We start from the raw sequence: 26,349 nt of genomic DNA, 5'->3' as shown, positions 1-26,349 counted from the left end.
GAACACTGCATGTGTTGTAGATTTTCACCGAAAAATTTTACAGCTTTTACCGCTATTGTAGAATAAAGTAAGAAAAGGTAAAAAGTGGTGGTAACAGTAATCACAGCAGTGATGTGGGCACAGAGAGAGAGAGAGAGAGAGAGAGAGAGTGAGAGAGATGGCAGTACATTGTTGGAGCGAGCATCATTCAAAATAATAATTTTAGGAGAACTTTGTCAATGGAAGGGGATGATCACAGGAAAGATGCACGCCAAACAAGAATCAAAACGACGCAACGTCTCTTTTTTTTTTATCTGTTTGACTCGATGGTTGGCATGGATTAAACATCCATCACCAGGAAGGAGCCACAAAATTAGATTTTAATTCCATCGGATGCCTTTGAATTGTCGATAGATACGTTAGAAGTTAAACACGTTCAGTCTCTGAATACTGACAACTATATAACTTTTTCTTATATAAATTGCAAAAGAAAAATATGGGGTACTGTTTTCTGAGCATATTTATCAGAAGCCAAATTATTGTCACACATCCAGCAAATATCAGCAGATTCAGCACCCAACTGCACGAAAATAGGGTGCAGGGAAATATAATTGAGAGACTGATCATCTCTGCCTCGCGACTTTAAAGTCACTCGTGGCCTACACCCCTGTAAACACAGTTCTATCCCCCATGCATCTTGCCCTTCCCATTCCTCTGCTCCTCCTGCTCTTCTTCGCCTTTACATTGCCATACTTTGCCCTTCACAATTATCAATGTCCCATCTATCTGTCAATCGGAGTCGAGTTCATTTTCATGCGTACGAGCTAATCAGAGTTACAATAATAGTTGCAAAAGAGTTGTTTACTTCACGTAAATATTACTTCTTGTAGAAAAAATAAAGAAAATAAAAGCTCAGGGTTCAGCCATCTGTTGGAGGCTCCTTTTTTCACCTTTGAGTCTTTGACAGATCGAGTACGCATGAGGTAGAATCCTTTTAGCGAACATTATGATCATGATCAGTCTGAAAGTAGAGGAAGCTGTCCTGACTTTGCATATGTTTCAGTATGGACTGGAAATTTATGAGAGAGAGCATACGACTTTGGGGATACACGAAAAATGGGACCAACATTCTACAGGTGCACTCAATGAAATGTAAAAAGTTGGGTCCTTATAATGTGCGTCAAGTGGATCATGATCAATGTGTCTCCATTTTATTTAATAGATAAAGTTTGCCTTTTGCTGGTTGTTTAAGCATGTGGGCCTTAAATCCACAAAATGATACCCTTCTATGAAACTGAAAAAGATCGTATAGGCAAACACATGCAACTATATAGACAAGGGGAAAAAGCAAGAACAGGAAAAAGTTTCTCACGAGGGCTGGAAAAGGTGGTCTGCGGGGTCTGCCTTTTAAGCATTATATAACTTTCAAAATGAGAAGGAAAAGATAACAATTACTCAACCATCCAGAATAATAACATGCTTGTGCACCGTAGATATTGATAATATAATACTTGCTACATGCTACTCCATTGGGAATGGAGCAAGAGTACTCAAAGATACGACCCTCCACCATCCCCATATCTACAACTAAAATGAAAGCATAAGACATGGGACCCAAACATAATTACCAACCAACAAGGCCATGTTGCTTCAATCAAAACCCTCATATGCGATGGTGCTGTAGCTGCAAGAGCCTACAATAAGCCCCATCAGCTCGGCTTACTAGCTCGGAGTGGCTGCCTTGTTCAATAATCCGCCCATCTTGCACTACTCCAATGCTGTCCACCCCTCTAATAGTTGATAAACGGTGAGCCACAAGCACAGTGGTGCGGCCCCTCATTAGTCTCTCAAGTGCTTCTTGTAGGACACACTCTGATTCAGCATCAAGTGCGCTTGTGGCTTCATCTAGTAGAAGGATTGCGGGGTCCTTGAGGACCGCCCTGGCAATCGCAATTCTTTGTTTCTGTCCACCAGAGAGCTGAACCCCTCTTTCTCCAACTGGAGTTTTGTAACCATCAGGTAAGCCACTAACAAATCCATGCACATTTGCAGCACGGGCTGCTTCGATTACATCTGCCTCGGTTGCCCCATCTTTTCCATAAGCAATGTTTTCAAAAATGCTGGCCGCAAAGAGGGCTGGTTCTTGCTGCACCAATCCCACTTTAAGTCTAAGAGACTTCAAGTTCAACCGCCTGATGTCCTTTCCATCGATCATAACTTTACCCGCAAGTGGATCATAGAATCGCTCAATCAATGCAATGACAGAACTCTTGCCAGACCCACTAGCCCCAACAAGAGCTTGGCTCTGGCCTGCCCGGATTCTAAGGTTGAGGTCTTTAAACACCATGATATCAGGCCTTGAAGGATATGCAAAATCAACATGTCTAAGTTCAATCTCCCCACGAATTGTTTCAACCGGCTCAGCCTCAAGATCATCAGGGTCAATCCTGGTTTGCCGGTCAAGAATTGAAAAGACTGAGCCAACAGCTTCACCACCCCTAATAATCTCAGGAGCAAGACTAACGGTTTCTGCAACTGAATTGGCTGTAACGACCAGGACCACAAAAACCTTAATCACCTTTGAGAATGTGGAGACACCTTTGCTGACAAGGTGGGCACCATACCATAGAATGAGGGCTTCGGATGCATAAAGAGCGAGCTGAGAGAGGCCAAAGAGAAGGCCAGCAGTTTGGCTGCAGCGTAGGCTTTGGCTCTGAGGGATACGAAGCTCGTGGCTGAACAGGGTGTGGATCTTGTTTTGGGCATTGAAGGCTGCAACAGTTCGGATATTGCTCACTCCCTCTCCTGCAATCATGCTGGTCTTGGCATGAGCCTTCGCTGTGTCTCCAGCAAATCCCTTGAGGGAGAGTTGCTGCAAAGCAGAAAATAACATAAACAACTGTCAGGATACTGTATCCATTAATTTGCTAAAAACAAGCAAAAATTTTGCTTATCCCGTCATGACATTGGTAGCATCATGCAATTAAAAATAAAAACAATGCCTGTAATCATATGAATTAAACTACACCGGCACTAGTACAAATTCAGCATCATTGTTTCAAGGGCAACGGTATCATTGAAAGAATCTCATTTGGTCAATATTACCACATAAAATGCTTAAAGTGATCATTACGATTGTTAATTACCCCAAATGATTAAAAAGAGAAGTATTTTAATCTTTTTTTCTTTCGGTTGAAATCATACTCATCATAAGACTGATCCCACTGGCTACTAGTCACTTAAATGAGTCAACTATAAGCCAGCTAAATCTAAAAGGGTCCTATAATTCAATTTCATAGTGATCATTTTGTTTTTTGCTTCTTTTTGCATATCATCTTATGTCATATTGTAGTAAGAATTACTTGCAGGCACACTTACAGCTCCAAATCCTCTAAAGAGAACCAAAGAAGGCTAATTTGGAAATACCAGAATATGAGGTACCTTTCATATGACAATGACTTGCCAAGTTATGTCTATTATCAATCAAGCTACTTTCAATGTGCATGAAGCATGCGCAAATTTAGATCACCACTCCATACAAGACAAACGGTCAGAGAACTCGGGTACACACCAGTTTGAAAAAACGACCCCAGTTTTTGAAACATCCATGGATTGAAACCTACAGCCCAAAACGACAATAATAAAAAAGGAGATGCGTATATACGCACCGAGTGCAATTTTACAGACCCCACCATTACTGCACCCTCTGACCGTAAAAATACAAAACGACCCAGTAGAAAGAAAGATAATATTTGCCAGGAGAAAATCTAAAATTATATGGTCACGGACCTAGAATTTCTTGAAAGTCTCACATGGCTGTCTATCAAAGACAGCCAATAAATTAAAGCAATCAGAACGACACGGTACTGATAAACACTGCAAAGGAGCAGGGGTAAAAGAAATCTAATCGGATGAGAGAGAACAGAAATTTGGCAATATCTAATTTGATTAAATGGCAAGAAAACCGAGGTTATGAATACTAAAAAAAAAAAAAAACGAGGAGCATTTCTAAGTGGACAGTAGCATGGAATTATTTTCTCTTTTCATCGAGATTGACGGTGGTCATGGAATCTCAGGTAATATTATACCTTTCTCGTTCATTTATCAAGCTATAGTATATTTGGTATATGCACGATTTTCAAAGAGTTAATGCACTGGACTCTGAAGAAGTACGTGCAGTGGTGTAGTGGGGTTGATAAGTTGTATTTCAGCTTTTGTCGTTTATACTGGGATGAGGTGAAGTTAGATTCCGAAGGTGTAAAAATTGATGCAGATGCAGAGATCTGACACTGACATGATTCGATAAAAAAATAAAAAACGTGAGTTACCCATAATGACCTTGTTGAACTTTGGTCAACGCGAACATAAAAAGTGCTACTATTTTTAATGTTGCACTTGGATGATGCCCTGGAATAATACGTTTTCATTTTGAGCTTACCTGAGCAAAGTTGGCCAGGACTAGAAGAGGGAAGGTGGCTAGGATGAGAAGAGAGACCCTCCATTCCACTATGAAAGCGACTATGAAGGAAGTGAGGAGTGAAGTCATGTTTTGGAGTATGACAGAAATCCTCTCAGCAATGGCGGATTTCACATCAGCAGCATCCGTGGCCAGGCGTGCTGCAAGAAGGCTTGAATTGTGCTCCTCCTCGTCAAACCATCCAACTTCATTCCTTAGTATTGCTGTGTAAAATTTGACAATAATAAGAAAGTCTTCCAAATGTGGGGAATGAAATCATCAAGTCCAGAAGGATTCGCAAATCGGACTTGCAATGCGATGTTTTATCTGCTTTAAAAAAAATGGTTGTACTATCTAGAGAAAAGGAACACCATAGATCTGTACCTGAAAGCATCATCCTCCTAACTCTTGTAGTGAGGTTCTCCCCCATAATGCTAAAGAAGTAATGCTGTATCAAGTATGCTACAACAGCATAAAGACCAGCTCCAATGTAAATGAAAACATATTCCTTTGTTTTCCTTTCCATTGAAGCAGGATTTCTGTAGTAAAAGACCTCAATCATATTGCTCATCACGATGGCAAATGTTGGACCAATAAAACCAGAGAGCACAGATCCTACAGCACCCATAATCGAATATGGCCACTCAGGAGCATTCAGCTTGAGAAGCCGGAAGAAATAGCCATCAGGGGCTGGATTTCTCCTGTCCGTTTCAGCGTTTGAGATCATCTCTATGCGGCCATCAGCCCCAGTACTATATGAATAGCTGAGGTTTCTTAAGCTGCCAGACCTCAGGCTTAAAGATTTTGTTGACAGCGAATGGCTAAGTCGTGATGAACGTGACCTGCGCGTTGATGGGTTTGAGAAGCCTCCGTTTCTAACCATTTCTTGGAATCGGATTAACGAGGCATAAGCCCCCGCTTTAGCAATCAGTTCCTCGTGGGTTCCAGTCTCAACAACTTGCCCTTGTTGTATAACTGCAATTGAATCTACATTTCTTATGGTAGAGAGTCGATGGGCCACAACTACAGTGGTTCTACCAACCATGAGACGGTCTAAAGCTTCCTGAACAATGCTCTCAGACCCTACATCAAGGGCACTTGTTGCTTCATCAAGGAGGAGGATCTTTGGGTTTTTCAGCATAGCTCTAGCAATTGCAATCCTCTGTTTTTGGCCACCAGAAAGTTGGACTCCTCGCTCTCCAACCTGGTTTGACATTAGAAGCACATATTATATTATATTATTTTCAGGAACAAAAAGAGTCTAAAGAAGGTGAGCTTTGCTTCATAGTTTTGTTCCAAGTAAAAGCCACTTTGACAAATGCACCAACCTGAGTATTATACCCATTAGGAAGCAAGGCAACAAAGCTGTGAGCATTTGCAGCAGAAGCTGCCGCTTCCACTTCAGCCATTGTTGCATCAGGCTTCCCATAGAGGATGTTCTCAAGTATGGTGGTGGCAAAGAGTGCGGGTTCTTGGTTCACCAGCCCAATCTGGTCACGTAACCATTTCAATTGCAGTGTCTTAATGTCCACATTGTCCAATAAAACTTGCCCTGCAAAACAAACAAAAAAGAAAATCTGTACAATCAGTTCATCAAGAGCCTGGGATCTTGATTGTTTTGAAAAATGGGATGTTCCTTATTACCCTGATTAGGATCATAGAACCTTTCTATCAGAGAGACGACAGTACTTTTCCCTGACCCGCTACCACCAACCACAGCAACTGTCTTTCCAGCAGGAAAGAATATTGAGAAGTTTCGAAAGATAATAACATCAGGTCTTGAAGGGTAGCTAAAAGTAACATCCTTGAATTCTATATTGCCATGAACCTCAGGCAAGCACTTTCCATCTAAAGGGTCTTGAATTATGGAGGGCTTTTGCTTGATGATCTCCATCAACTTGTATCCAGCTGCTTTACCTTTGCTGAATGCCCCAAGATTTGAAAACGACTGGCCCAAACTCCTGTAATGACAAATATTAACTTACAATTGTGACTAAAGCTTATGTATCTGCAACTGTGAAAAGGCAGCGTTTAAGTTTGAAGTCTTACATGCCCCAACAATTGCAGAGAAGATTGCCGTGAATGCCTTCCCTCCATCAGTCTGCCCATTCCTGATAAATACACCAGCATACCAAAAGACAAGTGCCCATGACATGCATGCTATTCCATAAGTACATCCTAGTCCCAGACCCTTGGCCATTCCAGCCTTGTACCCGAGCTTCAACGTGTTCTGTATTGCATCTGAGTACGAATTCAGGGCCTTGCTCTCACCAACATATGAGTAAACCGTCCGAACTTGTGCAATGGCCTATGTAGATGATAAATGACTTAGAAATCAAATTAGGAAGCGGTATGTGAAGTTAATACATTAGGGTGTCGTTTTAGATTTCAGTGACACCGAATTATTCATGATTGGGATGAAATCATAAAAGAAGAAGCAACAGTAACGCGTGCACGTGCTAATAGATAATTTCATATGCAAAAGGTATTCCAAAGTCTTCCTCACCTGCTCGGCTATAATACCAGCATTCGCGTAGGACTCACGACTCTTGGACGTAAGGCCTGTAAGTGTATACGCGTATAATCCCCCAGCGAAAGCAATTCCCGGTATAACTGCCACACTGAGCAATGCTAGCCTCCACGCTGATACAAAGCCAACCACTAGCCCCGCCAGAAACGTTGACAGATAGTGGATAAAGTTTCCCACCTGAAAATCCAAGAAATACATCAGTACACGAGTGGGTTAATAAATCCACTCCAAAGAAAACTAAAAAAGTTTGGACTTTATCGTGAATTTTATCATATTATGCCCCAGTAGTTTTTGTTATACTTTGTACATCTGATAACAGCTTCTCGCTCTAATTAACGAAAAAATAATTAAGGAAATTCGAGTCCAAAAATCACAAACGTCCAAGATAGAGAGGTTGGCGCTGGATAACTATTATTTGCTAACGTGTGCCATCAACATGCGAGGATCCGAGATGGGACCCCATTAATGGGTAACCAACAACCCTAGATGAGCATATTGCAACATAAGGCCAGCCCAATACTTGATGTGTTCCATAGAAGAAACTGTTTGCAGCCAAAACGGTAAAGAAAAGGAAACGGCGAGTTTGTAAACCTTCTCGCTAATGGCATCTTGGACCAGAAGGGTGTCTGTGGAGACGCTGAAAACTATATCCCCAGTCCTAGCATCCGTATCAAAGAATCCTACGTCTTGTTTCAGCACCGCCTCCAAATACTTCTTTCTCAGCGTGCTCACTTGCCTCTCCCCACTGTACATCCAGCATGCAATCTCTGGCAAAAACCACGAATTTTTTTTTTCAAAGTTGGAAAACAATACGCTTAATCAGAATGAAATCTGGGGTCGATTGATGTGTACATATTAACAGTGAGCAAGATTTGCGTGAGTGTCAGATATTAGATAATGTTAAAAGGAGAGTATTTGGACAGAAGCTGGGTGAAGTTGACGAGTGAAAGAAGAAAAGGACGAGAGGAGAGGGGCCCGTCCACGGACCACGTGGGTTCGCACCCACCGGTCCGATGTGAACTGGCTACACGAGTAATGTACACTGAACTATGGTCCAACAACGTGATAAAAATGAAAGTACCTAATAAAAACAAAATAGGCAATATTGCGTACCTGCATAGGATGATAAGCAAACAACGATGCCAAGATACACAAAATACAGAGCATACTGCAAAGGAGAGGAAAGAAAAACACAAGAATACAGATCTCAGATCTGAGAAGATTAGGAAAAGTGTTTGATATTTGACATATTTGATGAATTGGGTAACAGACCTTTGAAACTTCTTCGGTCATTTTTTTCAAATCGGCTTGGTTCTTGCCGAAGCCATTAACCATTTCACCAAAAAGAAGAAAGAAAACCGGCATTGAAGACCCATGGATGACGGCTCCCAAGCTGCCAGAGACCATGAGCAACCAGTCGTACTTGTCTGCAAAACAGAAGAGCTGGTAAAAGGGTAGGCTCTGTTCCTTCTTCTTATCGGCCTCGGGGAGTGTTTTTGCCTCTGTAGGCTCAGCCATTGCAGCCCAAAACCAAGTTTTTTTTAAGGGAAAAAAAAAAAAAAGGAAACAGAGGGTTGGGAGGGAAGGGATTTTGAAGTGACTAGTGGTTCGTTGCCATTGAGGAAGAAAGAGATCTGAGAGACCCTTTTCACTCTTTTATGTCTGGAAGAACTGTCAATATCGTTTTGGTTTTTATGGAGCCCGAGACCTTGTAGCTTCTTCGTTTGCCGGAGAGGAAAAGGCAGAGAGAAAGAGAGTTGATGAGAGAGTGAGCGAGTATGAGCGCATGTGTCGGACCAGCGGTCAGATAAAGTTTGAGAAAATGAGGTTGGAAGAGAGAGAGGTGCGAGCTGTTTTATAGTGCAGAAGCCAGAACTTAACTGTGGCCGTAAAAAAACATGCAACTTCCATCCATTTTCAGCTGGAACTCCGATTAACTCTGCATCAAATAATAAAAAAGATAACTTTGACAAAATTCTCTTTCAGATCTAAATCTATTTTTTAAGTTCAAATTTTTTTTAAGGAAAATAAAAACGAGAATTAAGACCTCTTTTGTTAAATGAGTTGAATTAAAAATTAAAAAAATATTATTAAAATATATTTTTTAATATTATTTTTATTTAAAAATTTAAAAAGATTGAATAATTAAATGAAATGAGATGAGATGAATGGAGAAATTTTGTGAACAAACCTAGTTTGAGTATTGAGAAGTACTCTCAGAAGAATAATGATAGAGTTATTATTTTACTATTATCTATTTACTATTATTTTTATATTTGATTTTTTTTCAATTTTTTATTTTATTTAATGATTAAGGTAGTGTGTATTAGTAAAATTATATATTTTTTTTTAATTTTTCTTAGTGATTAAAGATGCTAAAAAAATGATAAAAAAATAAAAAAAAAACTTTAAATACCTTTTGATAGTAGATAAACAGTAATAAGATAGTAACTCTATCACTATCTCTCTCATAATATCTCACTATTATTTTTTATTTTTTTATTATTTTTTATTTAATTTTTATTATTTAATACTTGAAATAATCTCACTAAACAAAACAGGTCTAAATGAGGAGCAGAAGACACTACTTCTTGCTTAAAAATAAAAAAAAAAAAATAAAAAAAGGAGTATTACTTTCTCAAAATCCATTTGGTCCTGTCATTTCAAATAAAATAAAAAGAGAGAAGACATTTTGTGGGGTTGGGGGCTTCAAGAAGGAATACTTTAATGAATTTTGCAGATTTTATTTATTTATTCCAGCTGCTCATCCGTAAGCCATTTGCGCTGGAACTCCCTTTGACTGACATTCCATGTGAAGTTGCTTTGCATCTTCTGTTTTATATTAGGAATTTGCTTTCTCACATCCTAATAGTTTCCTTTTCACTTTACCCATAACTCCCACTCCCTAAATTTGTTTCCTTTATACTTTTCTTTCCCACTTTAGTATATTTAAATGGAATCATTTGGATGGGATTGAGAGAAGCAACCCAGAAAATTAATATAATTTCAATATCTTCGAACTTCTTAATATATTCCCATTTTATTATCTATTATATATTTGTAACATCTATTAAAACAAAAAAAAAAAAAAGGCTTTTCTTTTTCTTCGCTTGGAGTTGGATAAAAACAAATTTTCCCTTTAAAGAAAGCAAATGTCACATGATTATAAAAAAAAAAAAAACAGTACATTTTAATAGAATTCATGGAGATTACAATTAAAAAACAGTCCAAGACTCACGTTCTTCCATCAAACAGTTTGCAGCCAGCTCCCAATCCTGCAACGCCATCAGAGCATTGCCTAAGGGTCTTGTTTGTAAAATTTTGTCGTGCAGTGGATTATGTGTAACACACGAGTCTAGTAAGCAGTAAAATAAGTATATTTTAGATCTTAATAGGCAAAAATAAAGACTTGGGTCTTAACTCGAAGCATAGGAAATTACCTTTCTTATTTTTCATAAAAATGTGTTTTTTTTTTTTTTTATCTCCAAAATCATATCTTTGGATATAAAAATTATATTATCACTTAGGTGCTGTTTGAATAATGAGTTAAGATGAGATAAATTGAGATGAAATAAAAGTTGAATACAATATTTATTATTTTGAGATTTAAAAATATTGAATTGTTTATTATATTTTATATAAAAAAATTAAAATAATAGAATAAAATGAGATGGAATAAAATTAGATAAAATAATTCTTGCATTCAAACGAGACTTTAGTGTTTGTACGAAGGCAAACTTGGCATGTTAGGAGTGTGTGGTTGGGTAGGCACATCAAGCCACAGTTACATCTTCGTAGCATCCATGATTCCATATCACCCGTTTGCGTATCTTAATTTAAAACCATTTGTTTGTCGAAGAATTAAATCAGTCTCCAAAAACATTCCCCCAAGGCGACTCCAGTCACATCCAGGGGTGCTACAATCAATTCTTTTGCTATCAACCCACTTCACACCTAACGTACCCTTGGGCTTTTATTTTGGGCTGGACCATTCTAGTAGCTATCTGATTCTGACCCCGTTAACCCTCTGCAGTTTTGCTCTTGCTTGCCTGTCCCTGGCTAACTTTTATGGCTCAAAATTATTAGATCACACATGATTCTACTGGGAACAAGTACATACTGCTCCAACCCAAATCTACCTTATCTCTCTCTCTCTCTCTGATAAATTGTTTAGCAAATTTGCATACATTTAACTGTAACGTTATCATGTTGGAGAAGAAAACACAGGGTTAGCCCAGGGCTTACCTGCTTCGTTTGGTTACTAAACTCATCATTACAATTTTTTTAAATTTTAACATAAAATATAATAAATAATTTAATTTTTTTAAATTTTAAAATAATAATAATATTAAAAAATAATATTCTAATAATATTTTATCATTTAAACTCAACTCACTTCAACATCTAAATGCAACTTATTGAAATGAGTTGAATTGAGTTGTAACTAGTAGTATTTTGTAATTCTATTGATATGAGTTTAACTTTTTTATAAAAAATTAAAAAAATAATAAATTTTATCAATAATTAATTTGAGATAAATTGAGATAAGTTAAATCTGAGATGGCTAGCTGAGCTCTTTGTTCTAATTCGGGGATTGAGGCATTAAACTGACTTTTCATTGTACGGTTGTTTGGAAACCCTACAACGTGAGGTTCAAACTGTAGGAAATATTGTCGTATGTATGTTTAATCACATGATTAGCATAATATATTACAAAGGCTTGTTTGCAGTAGTAGAGTAGGAGTATAGGGCTCTTGTGATTAGCTTCTTCAAGGGAAGTGCGTTCTACCAAACCATTATCTTAGCATTAATTAATCTTGCTAACCAACCCCGTCCAGTAAATATTAATAGCCTAATTCTATGTTTTCTTTAATATATTGATGCAATTAAATACAAAGTTATGTTATTTATAAGTCCGGCATACTACACATCACTTCCTGTGACACTCGTTATATTTATAAATAAATTATAAATTCAATACTTTCTTTACGTGAGTCGATGAGACATCAATCCTTCCATATTAGTAGCATGTTTGATGTATTGATAAATAGGGTTGTAAATAGATTAATACACGACAAATCCTAGCCATTGAATTACCTGAAACATATTAGACAAAAAAAAAATCTATTCATCGTTTCAACTCTCATCATCTTATGACATGATATTAGATGATAAGTTCACAAATGAAATGTAATAAATAATTTACAATCACCTAATGTCACATCATAAGATTATGAAAGAATGATAGAAGTTGAGATGATGAGTAGCATTACTCATTAGACAAATGAAGGTGATTAATAAATAATCAAGAAGATGCTTAGGGTTGAAAATTAGTGATGTCAAAGTCGCAAAGAGTAGGGACACGGTCGGCTAATCCTTTGACACTCGAGTGTACTTATGTGGTCCTTAATTTGGATCCCTATATATGGCTCTAAAATAAGGATTAAATGTTTATAATGAGATACATGTAACACTCTTTTGTTGTTGAGCCGAAAGGGTTTGTAACTAAACTGAAGTGGCTTCGGTTGTATTGTACTCACTTTTGGGGACACTAGATCCGTTTTGGTGAGCTAATTTAGAGCTAGTTTATTCCATTATTTTTCACCACCCTGTATCGAGGCAGGCATGTGATATCATATCATGCTAGAGATTAGGGATTAAATTATTCAATTAATCTTAGAAATACAAGTATATATTTGAACGATTCACATTACTTACTTTGTCTATCATCCAATCACCATGTATAGTTTATATGAAAGAAAATTTAGAAGCTAATGATGGGATGGTTTGAAATATGGTTTCTTAGCACTTTACCTAGAATAAAAATGGTGGTTGTCAATCATTACTCATATGTAATTTTTTTTTTTTTTTTTTTTTTTTTCTGTTTTGTTTGAACTGAATGCAATTAAAAATAGCATAAAACACAATGGCTTGAGCTAGTTAGCTAGAAGTAGATAGGCTGCAACGTGGACCACAATCTGGAGTGAACTTATTACTCATGTAGTAGCTAAGTCATTGCCTCGTTTATTTTTACAGATAAGATGAGTTAAGATTAAAGTTAAAAATTAAATAAAATATTATTAAAATATATTATTTTTATTTTAAAATTTGAGAAAATTAAATTGTTTATTTTATTTCATTTTATGTGAAAATTTAAAAAAATTATAATAATCAGATGAAATAAAATGATATGAATTAAGAAGAGTTATAAAAATAAACGAGGAGACTCAGTGCTCTGGTTGGCTCATGATTTAGGCGTAGCTTTATGTGAGATTAATATACCAAAAGAAATGAACATTGATTATGCCAATTGCATTCCACCTAATCCCTTATCATGATTTGCTTGATTGTGGAGATCCCCAAGTTGAAATTTAATTCAACAGCTCAGCAGCTAACGTGAAATGATTCAGTGTATATTGGTCTTTCAAAGTAGCATGCATGGTTTCATAGGCAGGGGAGAGCACGTAATTTAAGGGGTCAAATCCGGAGAAAGGTCCATAAAACGACCATAATTTGGATGACTAGTTGGTGTCGAATCAACAGAGGCACTGAAGATGATATGGTAAGGAAACCTTTATGCAATGAAATATTAGAATGCCTGAATACATGGAAGAAGTTGTAGTGAGCAGTGGGGGCCTCAACCTGTCATGATCCTAATTATAAAGCATCATATCCCATTGCTATTCCCACTTTACAAGCTCATATGTTCATGTATACTTCTGTTTGCTAATAATTTTTAGCATAAGGTCCAATAGTAGAAAATTAGATGGGGTTTAGACATGTGGGGGCTACTTCTTTGCTACTTTTCATGTGTGGTGATGAGTTCGACAAGTGACTCCATGTTTAGGGGGCGTCGTCTTCGAATATCTAACACTTGGCATCAAAACCCCACTCATTAATCTAATTTTTCCTACTTTTGGACAGCTTTTTAGTCCTTTTAATTGAATTTTTCTGATTGTTGGCGATGTGCTTAAGAATGGGACGCCATCCCAACCTTTGCCAACACTTATCCTCAAACTTTGCATATAAAGAAGAGTTTTGTTACTCATCATCTCCACACACTATACATTATATTTATTTTTATTTTTATTTTTTTTAATATATTTTTTAAATTAATTGAATTATTTTAATCATCATCCATATATTATATATTTGGTAAGAAAAAAAAAGTATGATATGTGATGTGTGAGAATGATGAATTGTTTCTTTTCTTCTTTGGTGAATACATCGTAATTTATGTAAACAAACTTTAGTAGGGGTGGCTTTTGAACTTTTTTTTTTTTTTTTTTTTTTTTTTTTTTAAATCTGGTTGGGAGTGGGCTTCAAACGCCTCGTTCTCTGGGCTGCCCACCCATTGATTGACCGGCTTTTATTTTAAGGCCCATTGGACTTGAAACTAGGTCTAGTTCAGGGTCCATCAGCTCTTGCTTATTACATTTTCTCTCCCTTACAGAAGTTGTAAAATACATAAATGTTATGTAATTCTTTTAAAAGATAATAAAATTTACTATTAAAATGTTAATTTTCTCTAAATAAGTCTTATATTTACTTATTTTAAAAAAAATTATGTTTTATTTACGTATTCTACCACTACAAATAATTTCTTACATAAAAATGATTATGAGAATTAAATGACTATCATGACAATGTCTTCGACGAGGGTCTACCTTTCATCCGACAATCTGGATTTTCTGGGCTTCAATGGGCCTGTGTCGTCGCTGCCCAGTGAACATAATCTTATGTTGGCAAAGCCGCTCACTTTAAGATAGCCCCCAAAAAAATCGTACAAAAGCAGAACACCAATCATAAGTAAAGAAAAAAAAAAAAAATTCGAGAAATAATCGGTTTCCTCTAATACTGCAGCGTTTTTCTTCTTTTTTTTGAAACATAGATTTTTTTTTCTCAGATAAATTGAATTTTTCCTCTCCCTCTCTCTCTCTCTCTTTTTTTTGAAAGCCTCGTATAAATAGATTTAAAAAATTTATATCCTCTTGCTATAAATGCACGATAAAGTGTCGGGCACTACACATGAGAAAATGAATTTATTAGATTCTGTTGGCAAGATATAATTAAAATAAATCGATGAATTGCTATGTCAAATCAAATCAAGAAAAAAACGAGACAGGAAACAGTTTTAAGTTTCATAAACAGGACATCAACATTTTATTATATTACACAGTTTATAAGTGCATCAATAACGTGTTGAGAAGTGAGGTCAAAGACAGTAGCATCAAGCTTAAAACCCAATAAGTGGGACGCATTTTACAATGATATATAATGAATATGAACATCGTTGAATGCACGAGTTCGTTTGGATCCTTAATTTCTGTCAATTCATCTCAATTCATAATTACAACTTTTTCAAATTTCAACGTAAAATATAATAAACAATTCAACTTTTTCAAATTTAAAAATAATAATAATAATATTAAAAAATAATATTCTAACAATATTTTATCATCTCAACTCAACTCACTTCAACATCTTAATGTAGTCTTAAGCCCACCAAATAGCTCATGAAGATTCAAGGCCGGTATGCACGAGAATAAAAGAGAAACTGAGGAAGGGAGAGTCATGAGCAAAGACATAATCGGATATAAAGCAATGATGGAACTTAAGAGTTAAAAGGAAAATACATAAGCAAGGAAGATGAAACATGAAGATGGAGAATAGATCCTATTTGGATAGTGAAAGTATTTTATCTCATCTCATTATTACAATTTTTTTTTTTAATTTTTACACAAAAATATAATAAAGAATTCAAAATTTTCAAATCTTAAAATGATATTAATATTAAAAAAAATATTATAACAATATTTTATTTAACTTTTAATTTTTATAATTCATCTCATCTCAACGAACTATCTAAACAGCACCTAAGATAAAATCATTGAGATTGCTATAAGAAGAGCAGAAACAAAGGCATGATTTTTTCCACTTTTGGTTTCATTGAAGAGAAAATAAAGACTATAGAGCTCTAGAGAAAATTGGAAGATCATAGAGAACTTTGTTAGCACTTATAAAGAGTTTTGTGAGGATAGAAAGCTTGCATAAAACTCTACTTATAATGGATTTACACCTTAGACATGTGGATGTAGGCCTTAGTGTTGAACCAGATAAATATTGGCATCCTTTATTTTCAGTTATTTATGATTATGCAACTTATGAACGACAGCTAGAGCATTCCCAATGGGTTATATATAAAACTTATGTTTTGGTAAAATTTGAAGGAAATAGTCCAATATAGCCTATCTAATGGATTGTGTATTTTATAAAACTAATATCCAATTTGCTACATTACTATCTCTACATCTATGGAACACTATTTACACTTGTATAAATATTTAATTAACTTTTCTCTTTATTTTTTTTCTCTTTATTCATTTATTTATCTACTTTCTATTTTTTACTTTATTTGAAATGATTAAAATATATTAAAAATTATAATATTTAAATTATATAAATAAAAAATAAATAAACTGATGTATGATATATTGTAAATGTCAGTATAGAAAATAGAAAAAATAAATTTTAGTGATATATTTCAAAAAATAAAATGAATAATCTATTGAGAGTGCTCGCTCTAAGAGCATTGGCATTGGCTTCATCAAAAGCCTAGCCAAATGTAAAATTTGATGAATTTCATCAAAATAGGGCTGCATTGGATTAGTCAAATAGATAAATGTGAAACTTTGAGCTACAGTAAACCTATAGGTTTTCTCAAATTTAAAGGTCTACTATTCATTCATCAAATCTATTTTTTATTCATTTTTAATCTCTAAAGGTATTTTTTATTCACATTTTATCTTCAACCGTCTTGTAATAATAATGTAAGAATCAAATTAAATTATTAATCAATATATGATTAGTGTAATTGTAAAATATGAAAAAAAATAAAAATATTTTTATTAAAAAAATAATATTATATTATTATTTTGATGAATTCAATGGCTAATTCAATGTAGAATTATGCATAACGAAGTTTTAGATTTATAGAAATCATGTACGTTTCATCAAATTTTAGAGATAACTTTGATGAAACCAATACTAATGCTCTAAGCACATTACTACAACATATGAGAGAGTCATTCAACCATATTGACTTTCAACCGTGAGCGAAAAACGTCTCAACAAATATCATCTCCATAATGATGAAATTATAATTAAAGACTCATAAAAATAAGTTCTTTGAAGATTTAGTCACTGTTTAGATAGTGAGATGAAATAATTTTAAAATATTATTTTTAATATTATTATTGTTTTAGAATTTGAAAAAAATTGAATTGTTTTTTATATTTTGTGTAAAAATTTAAAAAATAAAATTATAATGATGAGATAAGATAAAACCGTTTATATATTTAAACGGAACTTTATTTTACCCCAATTAAACAGAGTGAGGACCAAAACGATTACTTGATTTTCATTTAAAACAAGCGAATTTTAATTATAACACATTTAGCGAGTATGCCTTGACGATAAATTGTAAAAAATTAAGCAAGAAGGACCACGGGTCTCTGACTCGCGCCTACAGGTTCAAATTTCAAATTCGAAAATTAAGTTTGAAAAGCTCTAACGGTCATAACCAGCTGGATCCCACCCTAATAATTAATTTCTTTCCTTTGTTTTCAAAACACCTGTCCGCTACAAACGGCTATCCCCACCCTCTTGAGACATGCGAATCTTCTTTATATATGCGATACTATCTTCTCCTCACAGTGTCCTGTTTTCAATCTCCTCCCACTGTAGCCCGGGCGTCTTTGTATACGTCTTTGGCATCCCTTTTGCTCTTACTCTTTGCTCTTTGTTCTCGCTCGTCTTCCCCATTAACAAGACAATATGAGAGAGTGCATCTCAATCCACATCGGGCAGGCCGGTATCCAAGTGGGTAATGCTTGCTGGGAGCTCTACTGCCTTGAACACGGCATTCAGGTAACAAAAACCAGCCTTCTCTATTGCAAAACTTCAAAAATGCCAAATACCATCTAAAAGACTATCTGTTTTGATTCTTACTGGGTGAAGGGAGTACTAACTTTTTCTGGGTTCTTCTTCTTCTTGTTTTTTTTCCCCTCAGCCCGATGGACAAATGCCGGGTGACAAAACAGTTGGCGGCGGAGACGATGCCTTCAACACGTTTTTTAGTGAGACCGGAGCTGGAAAACACGTCCCCCGCGCCGTTTTCTTGGACCTCGAACCTACTGTCATCGACGAGGTCAGGACTGGGACGTACCGCCAGCTCTTCCACCCCGAACAACTCATCAGTGGGAAAGAGGACGCCGCCAATAACTTTGCAAGAGGCCACTACACAAGTAAGCAAAAGCCCAAGCCCAAGCGCAAGAAATAGAAAATCAATCTCCGATTCTGTGAAATTATATATAAGCTTAACGATTTTGGGGTTTCTGGTTTTGGCAGTTGGGAAAGAGATAGTGGATCTGTGCCTTGATAGGATCAGGAAGCTCGCTGACAATTGTACTGGGCTTCAGGGGTTTCTGGTTTTCCATGCGGTCGGTGGAGGGACAGGCTCCGGGCTTGGTTCTCTGCTTCTGGAGAGGCTCTCAGTGGACTACGGCAAGAAATCCAAGCTCGGATTCACCGTCTACCCGTCCCCTCAGGTCTCCACATCCGTCGTTGAACCATATAACAGTGTGTTGTCCACTCACTCACTTCTAGAGCACACCGATGTGGCCGTCCTCCTCGACAACGAAGCCATTTACGATATTTGCCGCAGATCGCTGGACATTGAAAGACCCACTTACACCAATCTAAACAGGCTCGTTTCCCAGGTAAAGAAAAATAACGAACCATTTAGTATTGCTTGCGACTAAACGAGTAATATAAATTCCAAATCGTATTAACAGGATAGCTAACGGGAATTTGTTTTGTGGGCAGGTGATTTCTTCTCTGACTGCGTCTCTGCGTTTTGATGGTGCTCTGAACGTGGATGTCACAGAGTTTCAGACTAACTTGGTTCCCTACCCGAGAATACATTTCATGCTTTCTTCGTATGCGCCTGTTATTTCAGCCGAAAAGGCCTACCACGAGCAACTCTCCGTGGCCGAGATCACAAACAGCGCCTTTGAGCCGTCGTCTATGATGGCAAAATGCGACCCTCGCCACGGTAAGTACATGGCCTGCTGTTTGATGTATAGGGGTGACGTGGTGCCTAAGGATGTGAACGCAGCGGTGGCGACAATCAAGACCAAGAGGACGATTCAATTCGTGGACTGGTGCCCAACTGGGTTCAAGTGTGGAATCAATTACCAGCCACCAACAGTGGTTCCAGGGGGTGACTTGGCTAAGGTTCAGAGGGCTGTTTGCATGATCTCTAACTCGACGAGCGTTGCGGAGGTGTTCTCTAGGATCGATCATAAGTTTGATTTGATGTATGCAAAGAGGGCTTTTGTGCATTGGTACGTCGGTGAGGGTATGGAGGAAGGAGAGTTTTCGGAGGCCAGGGAGGATTTGGCTGCGCTGGAGAAGGACTATGAGGAAGTTGGAGCAGAGTCTGCAGAAGGCGAGGATGATGAAGGCGATGAGTATTAATTAGGCTGTGCTGTGTAGTTGGTGTCTACCAATGGACTCATTGGTTTTTTTCAACTTTGGATGGTAGTAACTTTTCTTTTATTGTATGTCTCCACCAATGATGTTTTTTGTCATTTTGTTCAATGGAACTCTCTATCTTTTGCTCAGTTCTATATAGGTTTCGTGAATAACCCGCCCTTCCTCTCCCTCTCCCAATATTAAGATGTTTTGACTACAGGGTTTTATATATGTGGAGGAGGACGTGTCATGTTGTTCCAATTTGAACCCCTAACCAACATCTCAATACAAACACGAGCGAGAGAGTCTATGGAAAATAGTGGAAAGAGGCCGATTTGTTTCAAAAGCTATATTGTATTTGCTTCTTCACTGTACAATAGAAGACCTCCCTCTCTCTCTCTCTCTCTCTCTCTCTCTCTCTCTCTCTCTCTGTGACTTTTCTGGCCACTTTCGAAACTTGATTTCAACCTCGCGTGAGAGAATACACACTTGATTTCAACCTCTCGTGCTCGTCGCTTTCTGAGTTTGCCATTCCACACTATTCCTGCCACAAACAAAACTAATAAAACTAGTTGAAATCAGTCGACAGAAGAAGAAGGGTCAGAGGTATATTTAGCTATATGATATGGTTTTCACCCTAACACCCCCACTCCAACCAAGTAAAAACAACAATAAAGATAACAAACCCCGGTGAACTAAAGCCAAATTTTTGGCACTCTCTGCTCTCTGTCGCGTGGAAGATATGACCGATGCTGTTATTGTAAAAAGGAAAATACTTTCGGGCAAAAGAGATTACGTAAAACTAAAATATATAAACTTACGCGAATTCATGTGATACGTTAGATTATAAAATTATTTCTATTATTAAATAAATTTAATAAATCTTGAAATCACATCACATCAATTTGTGTATTTATTTTTTTTTATAATCCATTTATGTTGTAGAAGTTCTCTTGTAATGATAAGAATTATTTATCATTGCTTTGAGATCTTTTTATTTTTATTTTTATAATTATGAGGATGTTAGTTATTAGGTAATTATAATGAAAAATGTAAAGTTTATTATAAATTTTATTATTAAAATCTCACGAACGTTGTTAATATCATACCATCAATCTTATATTCATTTAACTTTTAATTATCCAACATTATCCACACACCCACACACTTATAAGTCTAATTATAAAGGATAGTATTGTTAACATTAATTTTTTTGATAGGTAAAAGTGGAAAATATTATTAACAATATAACATGTGACAAATTAAAAATGCCATCGAGAAAGACTATTCAATAATTATTCTAAAATATATATTTCGCAAAAATTTGACGAAAGGGAAAATAAAAAAGGAAAATCTATGCGTTTCGGTTATCATTTATCACGCCTGCCAAGGAAAGAAGGAAGGAAAAAGAACTTTGCTTTGACTGTAGGTTAGAATTTAGATGAAGTGAGTTTTTAATTTATTTTGGATATTTATATGCGTCTCATTTTTCCTAGTTTTTCCCAGTATCCAAACTAAAGACAACCGGAAAAAAAAAGAAGAGATATAGGACAAGAAAACAAAGGATCTAGATCAAGATTAAGAGACATGATTAATGTGATGCAAGAAAGAAGCTAACCTTAATAGCACTCTCGTTTGATTTGTTCAGTATGATGCCTTCAACGTCGTGGTCTTGCCGCTGAGAGGAGAACTCGGCAAGATGGGCCTCGAGAACAGCACAACGTCCATCTCCGAATGCAGATCGTGATATTGATGATAAAGATGACCGTTGTCTTTGGTACCAAGACTGAAATCCTCGCCGAGGAGCGAGTCCTCCTCTCTGATCCTCAGGATCTGGCTGTGTACATACTTCACCTTCTTCCTCGACTTCGGAGACGCTTTCGCGGCCACCTCCTTGCGATCAACCTTGGAGATTTTCTCCCCGGCTAGATTATGGAACGTCATGGCCAACTCGGTGGACGAGAGTTCCTTGGGTTTGTGAAGCTCAGAAACAGAGGCAGAGACTCGTTCTTGGGGGTCCTTTACGGGCTTCACCGTCATAATTGGAGTCGTATCGGATAAGATACCGAGGCACCGGACACGGCACGTTCTTATGAAGAGATATATATATAAAAATCAAGAAGGGAAGAAGAGGTCTTATAGGTGGAGTTCTGACCAGGTGATTGTTTTGTTTTGTTTCTGGTGCTGGCACTCCGGGGGAACTTCTTATAAAGGGCGCAATACGGGGCTTGTAGAGAGAGAGAGAGAGAGAGAGAGAGAGGGAGCTAGGGATGGATGACGCGTGGAGAGAGGGAGAGAGGGAGAGAGATGGTGGGCTATCACGTGTCGAACATGTGGTGAAAGTAAAATTCATAGGAATTGGGAACAGGGGACCAGTCCATTAGGCTCATCAGGTTGTTGCCGTTTTGTTAGGAACGGGTTTTCTGCTGCACTGGCCGAATGCCACGTCACTATGACCCCTCTCTCTCTCTCTCTCTCTCTCAGTCTATAATATAATAATTGACAAGCCACTCTCTTATTAGGGGTTCTCAAAACAAAACAAAATAAAATATATTTAATACCCAATTTATATATATAAAAAAAAAAAGAGAATCACAGGCAATAATCAATCGGCTTTGAAAATATGGAAAGTTTAGTTATGAAGTGTGCGAAGGAGATTGGCTTTGGGTCACGGTTAGATCAGATTCAGCTTAACAAAGCTAAGCTTGATTGTACTTTGATATCTAATCACTATAGGATGGGAAATATATTAATATTGTTGTATAGGGAGGGGGATTGAGAGCAGGGCACGAGGCAAAGACGTTCCCAAGTGGCGTCCGCTCGTTAATGTGAAGTGGAAACGGGTCAAAGTAGCTTTTTAAACGTTTTCCATTTATTAAATGAGAAGTGGGAAGTTGAGATAGACGTGGCGGACATGAATTTGCTTTGGAAAACCCAGGACGGAGGTGAGGGTGGAAGGAGCGTCTATGTCTTGTCTGTCTGCGTTTTTTTGCCAAAATGAAATCCGTGATTTGTATACATCTCTTCATAATAACCATCGCCATCAGCTATTACATACCCAAAGACTTGGATATATACAACATATATACTGCTGTTACGGAATGTTAAACAGTCAGAAGGCCAAATGATATCATTCTGCCACAATAATTAACATTCTCTCTTAACATTAAGCCTGCCTCAACAGATGGATCAACATAAATAAATAAAATCTTACAAAACGTTCTATAGTCGTCACTTGTTGATAATTTCATTCACTAAAGTTAAAACGTAAACCATGTTTGATCCAACAGAAGGCATTCCTCTTCCATTCCAAACAGATCCATAAGGCATAAAAAAATGTACCAAAATCCATTAGGATTCAGACTTAGGGAGAAATGAAACAAAAGTAATACCGGCACAAAGCAAGAAAAAGACTCGAATGCTTCCTGGGGTACGGTTGGAGCTAGCCAAAGCTTCATTCTTCATCCTCTTCATCTCCATCCCCACCAGCAGCCTTCTTGGCAGCTGCCTTCTGGTTCTTTCGCTTCACTCTACCTGGGCGTCCACCTCCAAATGGACTAGTGAGAGAGAAATCAATATGTTTCTGAGAATCAACTCTCACCATGAAAGATGGTATGTTAACTACCTGCCTTCCAACCCTGGCAAGGAAAAAAGTGACATTAATTTGTGATATTATCAGCGAAAACCCTGATAAGGAAAGAGAAAGAGGCGAATTTTATGTGATATTCTCAGTGTGGAACTATTGCATAGTTATACAGTACACATGACACAACACCAGAATGACAAGCAAGAAAAGTACTTGATTTCACCCTATGAAAATTGTTATAATTTTTGAAAACCAACATTTTTTTATCAATAAATAAGAATTTCATTGATGAGAACTAGGAAAACCAACATTTAGTCAATAAATATGAACAAAAGGTACCAAACCACAGCAAAAGCAAAACATAGAAAATAACTAATAACATGAAAAACTAGTAGTAGAGGAAATGCGCTTGACTAAGGCAGGAGTGATTACATACAAGTACATGCACAGGGAGCTCAGTAGATTCATGGCAGCCAGAAATGGAGGATTTCAACAATCGAGGAAGTGCAAGAGGTCATACATTTCATGCACACTTCTAAATCATCAAGCAACAACTAGCTACAGAACAGAAGGATCATCATGCACTTGCAGCTTTGAAGTTCCACATGGACAGAAAAAAATTACAGGCAATGTTTGAGCAAGTTTGGTCGGAACAAACATATACCTGATATGCCTCTGCCTAATAAGCACACGGGCATGGTGAATCGACTTGGCCATACCTGACTTGAATGCAAGGGTTTGGAGTCGGCGCTCAAGGAAGTTCTCCACAGTCAGAGCCAGGACATAGCTTGTTCTGGCTCTCATCCAAGAGCCCATACCTGTTCATTCTACGGGAAGGGCCTCACCCTCGAATATCCTACGAGGATTCTTCTCATCCAGAGTGAGAAGTTCCCTGGCAGCATTATGGATGCGGCTCAAAGCATATTGAACCCTCCACAGCTCTCTCTTACATCGGAGCCCATACTCTCCCACAAGCTTCAGCTCATGATCCAATCGTTCCTTCTCATATGGGCGGCGTGGCTTTTTGAAAGTCTTCCCATCTAAACCATCCATCATTGGTCATTAACAGTAGATACTCTTAACATCATAAACTATAATGTAGATCATCAGAGAATGATTCCACACAAACTTATATTAACTATAGCATCAAACAGAGGTAAAGATAACTAAGTTTATGATTTGGTTAGATTTAAGAATTTCTAAAGCCTATGCAGAGATGAAGTTAAATTAACCCAAGTGAAGTGACTAGCTGAGGCGAAAATAAACAAAATAAATAGATTTATCTCGTATTTTGTATTATCTTTGTTTTCGAGACAAAAATCTCCTTTCAAGGGGATTTTCCCATTCATTCAAGATTCTGTCAGCGTATTTTCTCTGCAACCAAACACCGCAAGTCACAATGTACAACTTAAACCCGTAAAAACGCAATGACCAAATATTGATTCTGTGAAATCAAATCTTATTTATCAGAAAAAATTAGGACTGAACTGACCAAGTAACAAATCTGTGGCAACTCCAAAACAACCAAAACAGTATAGACAACAACTTAACACGAATAAAACCCTAATCTGAATCAGATCCGTTAAACATTCACAGAGAAAGGCAAATATAAATACACGTTTTTTTAGGCGCATATGAATATAAATATATACACAGCATAAAACCTTAAAAAGAAATAGCCATTATGGACATATATATTAGAGAGAGAGAGAGAGAGAGAGAGAGCATACAGTTATGGTAGAAACTGACGTGGACCATATCTCCGTCGGCTTCCAATAAGATGCGGCGAAGGGAAGAGAGTACGGAGTCAAAAGGAAGGAACGAGAAGGCGACAGTTTCTGCTAAATACGCAAACCCTAAACCCCGAGTCCATGAACGAAATTAACAGTTTGCCATGTTTTTGGAGAGAGATGGGATCATGGGAGTCCGTTACCCCATCCACTGTTATGTGCGAACTATGAATTGTAATAATAAAAGACAAATGTGGCCAAAATGAGGTGCCAGTAACCTCCCTTACACAATATTTGAATAAAACACTCGATACTTTGTTACTGGATCCAAACAGACTTAAAATGGAAGACACAATGTAGCGGAATAACCGCCCCGGCCCAACATGGCCCATAACCACCTACTGATAGTTATAACATACTTGACCAGGTCTTAGTAGACTGATTAAACAGCCCACGACTTATTAGCCCATGACTCACGACCGGACTCTACAATTCATATAAAGACTCTAAGGACCACATAATTACAACTCATGCCATAATATAAATTCATCCTAAACAATCTTAACTCGTAATCCTAACATTTCGACATCCCTCCTGGTTCATCGCTGCGCATCTAACATAACCACAATAAAATATGAGCGAAATAAAAATGTGACCTTCGTTGAATTGGGTTTTGGGTTGCTTATCCTTAATTGGATTTTGTATGCAAAATTAGGGAATAAGATGAAATTAAAAATTTGTAAATAATAGTCAAATTTGTGAAATTGTTTGAGTTAAAATATTTTATTAAGTTTTAGAAAATGAGAGAAAGTTTTGAATAAAAATATTATAAAGTTAAAATATTATTAGAATATAACTTTTATTTTAAAATTTGAAAAATTTGAAATTTTTTTTATATTTTGTTTGGAAGTTCGAAAAAGTTATAATAATTAAATAATGATTAGGAAATAAAATGAGATGAGATTTGATAAGATAATATCTTAAAAATTGCCTTAATCTTTTATTTTGTTTACAAGTAATTTAGCCCAAAAATGACTTTCAAATATTATTTACCAAGATTCCCTGTCAAAATATCAATTGTTATCCTTTCTATCAAATATTTTAATTTTTGAATTGATATCTTTTTTAGTTCTGTTTTGAGTTAAATAATTATATATGAATAACAACATTCTCATTCTATATTTTAAATATTTTATTTTAGCTTCTAAAGTTTTCTATTACCCCAAATCTCCCAACCCAACCTCCCCTCAAGAAGTATGGGTGCTAAGTACCCCATCCGGGACCAGCATATATCAAGGGCAGGCAACGGTGTAAAACGAAAAAATATAAGCGTAGTAGGCAGGGCGAGAATCCACACCCGCCGGCATGTTTATATATAATATATTATATATAATAATATACGTTATATTATATATATTTTCAAAAAAATAAAAATAGTTTATGCTAAATATCGTCATCTAGAGTTAAAAATAACTCCCTAAATGGTACCGTTCAGGAATCTGGTTAAGTTTCCAAAACCCTCCACCCTCTA

General features: G+C 36.7%; 2 protein-coding genes, 1 long non-coding RNA gene and 1 pseudogene across 3 annotated transcripts; 1 reads left to right on the top strand and 3 right to left on the bottom strand.

Moving 5' to 3' along the window:
• Positions 1 to 1,445: 1,445 nt before the first annotated feature.
• LOC121249795 (ABC transporter B family member 19) lies at positions 1,446 to 8,810 on the bottom strand. The gene is made up of 10 exons (XM_041148595.1): positions 8,238 to 8,810; positions 8,079 to 8,133; positions 7,557 to 7,732; positions 6,942 to 7,142; positions 6,485 to 6,743; positions 6,080 to 6,415; positions 5,764 to 5,987; positions 4,820 to 5,639; positions 4,418 to 4,659; positions 1,446 to 2,851 (listed from the first exon to the last, which is right to left on the bottom strand). Exons 1-10 carry the CDS (start codon positions 8,481 to 8,483, stop codon positions 1,643 to 1,645), a joined length of 3,768 nt encoding a protein of 1,255 aa, XP_041004529.1. The 5' UTR covers positions 8,484 to 8,810; the 3' UTR covers positions 1,446 to 1,642.
• Positions 8,811 to 17,662: 8,852 nt separating this feature from the next.
• On the top strand, positions 17,663 to 19,657 carry LOC121249791 (tubulin alpha chain-like). The gene is made up of 4 exons (XM_041148593.1): positions 17,663 to 17,894; positions 18,037 to 18,271; positions 18,375 to 18,745; positions 18,852 to 19,657. Exons 1-4 carry the CDS (start codon positions 17,802 to 17,804, stop codon positions 19,503 to 19,505), a joined length of 1,353 nt encoding a protein of 450 aa, XP_041004527.1. The 5' UTR covers positions 17,663 to 17,801; the 3' UTR covers positions 19,506 to 19,657.
• Positions 19,658 to 19,663: 6 nt separating this feature from the next.
• On the bottom strand, positions 19,664 to 22,119 carry LOC121249793. The gene is made up of 2 exons (XR_005937651.1): positions 21,121 to 22,119; positions 19,664 to 20,061 (listed from the first exon to the last, which is right to left on the bottom strand). It is a non-coding gene; the product is annotated as an uncharacterized LOC121249793 (long non-coding RNA).
• Positions 22,120 to 22,638: 519 nt separating this feature from the next.
• On the bottom strand, positions 22,639 to 25,024 carry LOC121249792 (annotated as a pseudogene).
• Between the last annotated feature and the right edge of the window lie 1,325 nt (positions 25,025 to 26,349).

The sequence above is a fragment of the Juglans microcarpa x Juglans regia genome, chromosome 2D (assembly GCF_004785595.1).
Source record: "Juglans microcarpa x Juglans regia isolate MS1-56 chromosome 2D, Jm3101_v1.0, whole genome shotgun sequence".
Taxonomy (NCBI): Eukaryota; Viridiplantae; Streptophyta; class Magnoliopsida; order Fagales; family Juglandaceae; genus Juglans; species Juglans microcarpa x Juglans regia.
This window is presented reverse-complemented; position numbering and strand designations above follow the sequence as displayed.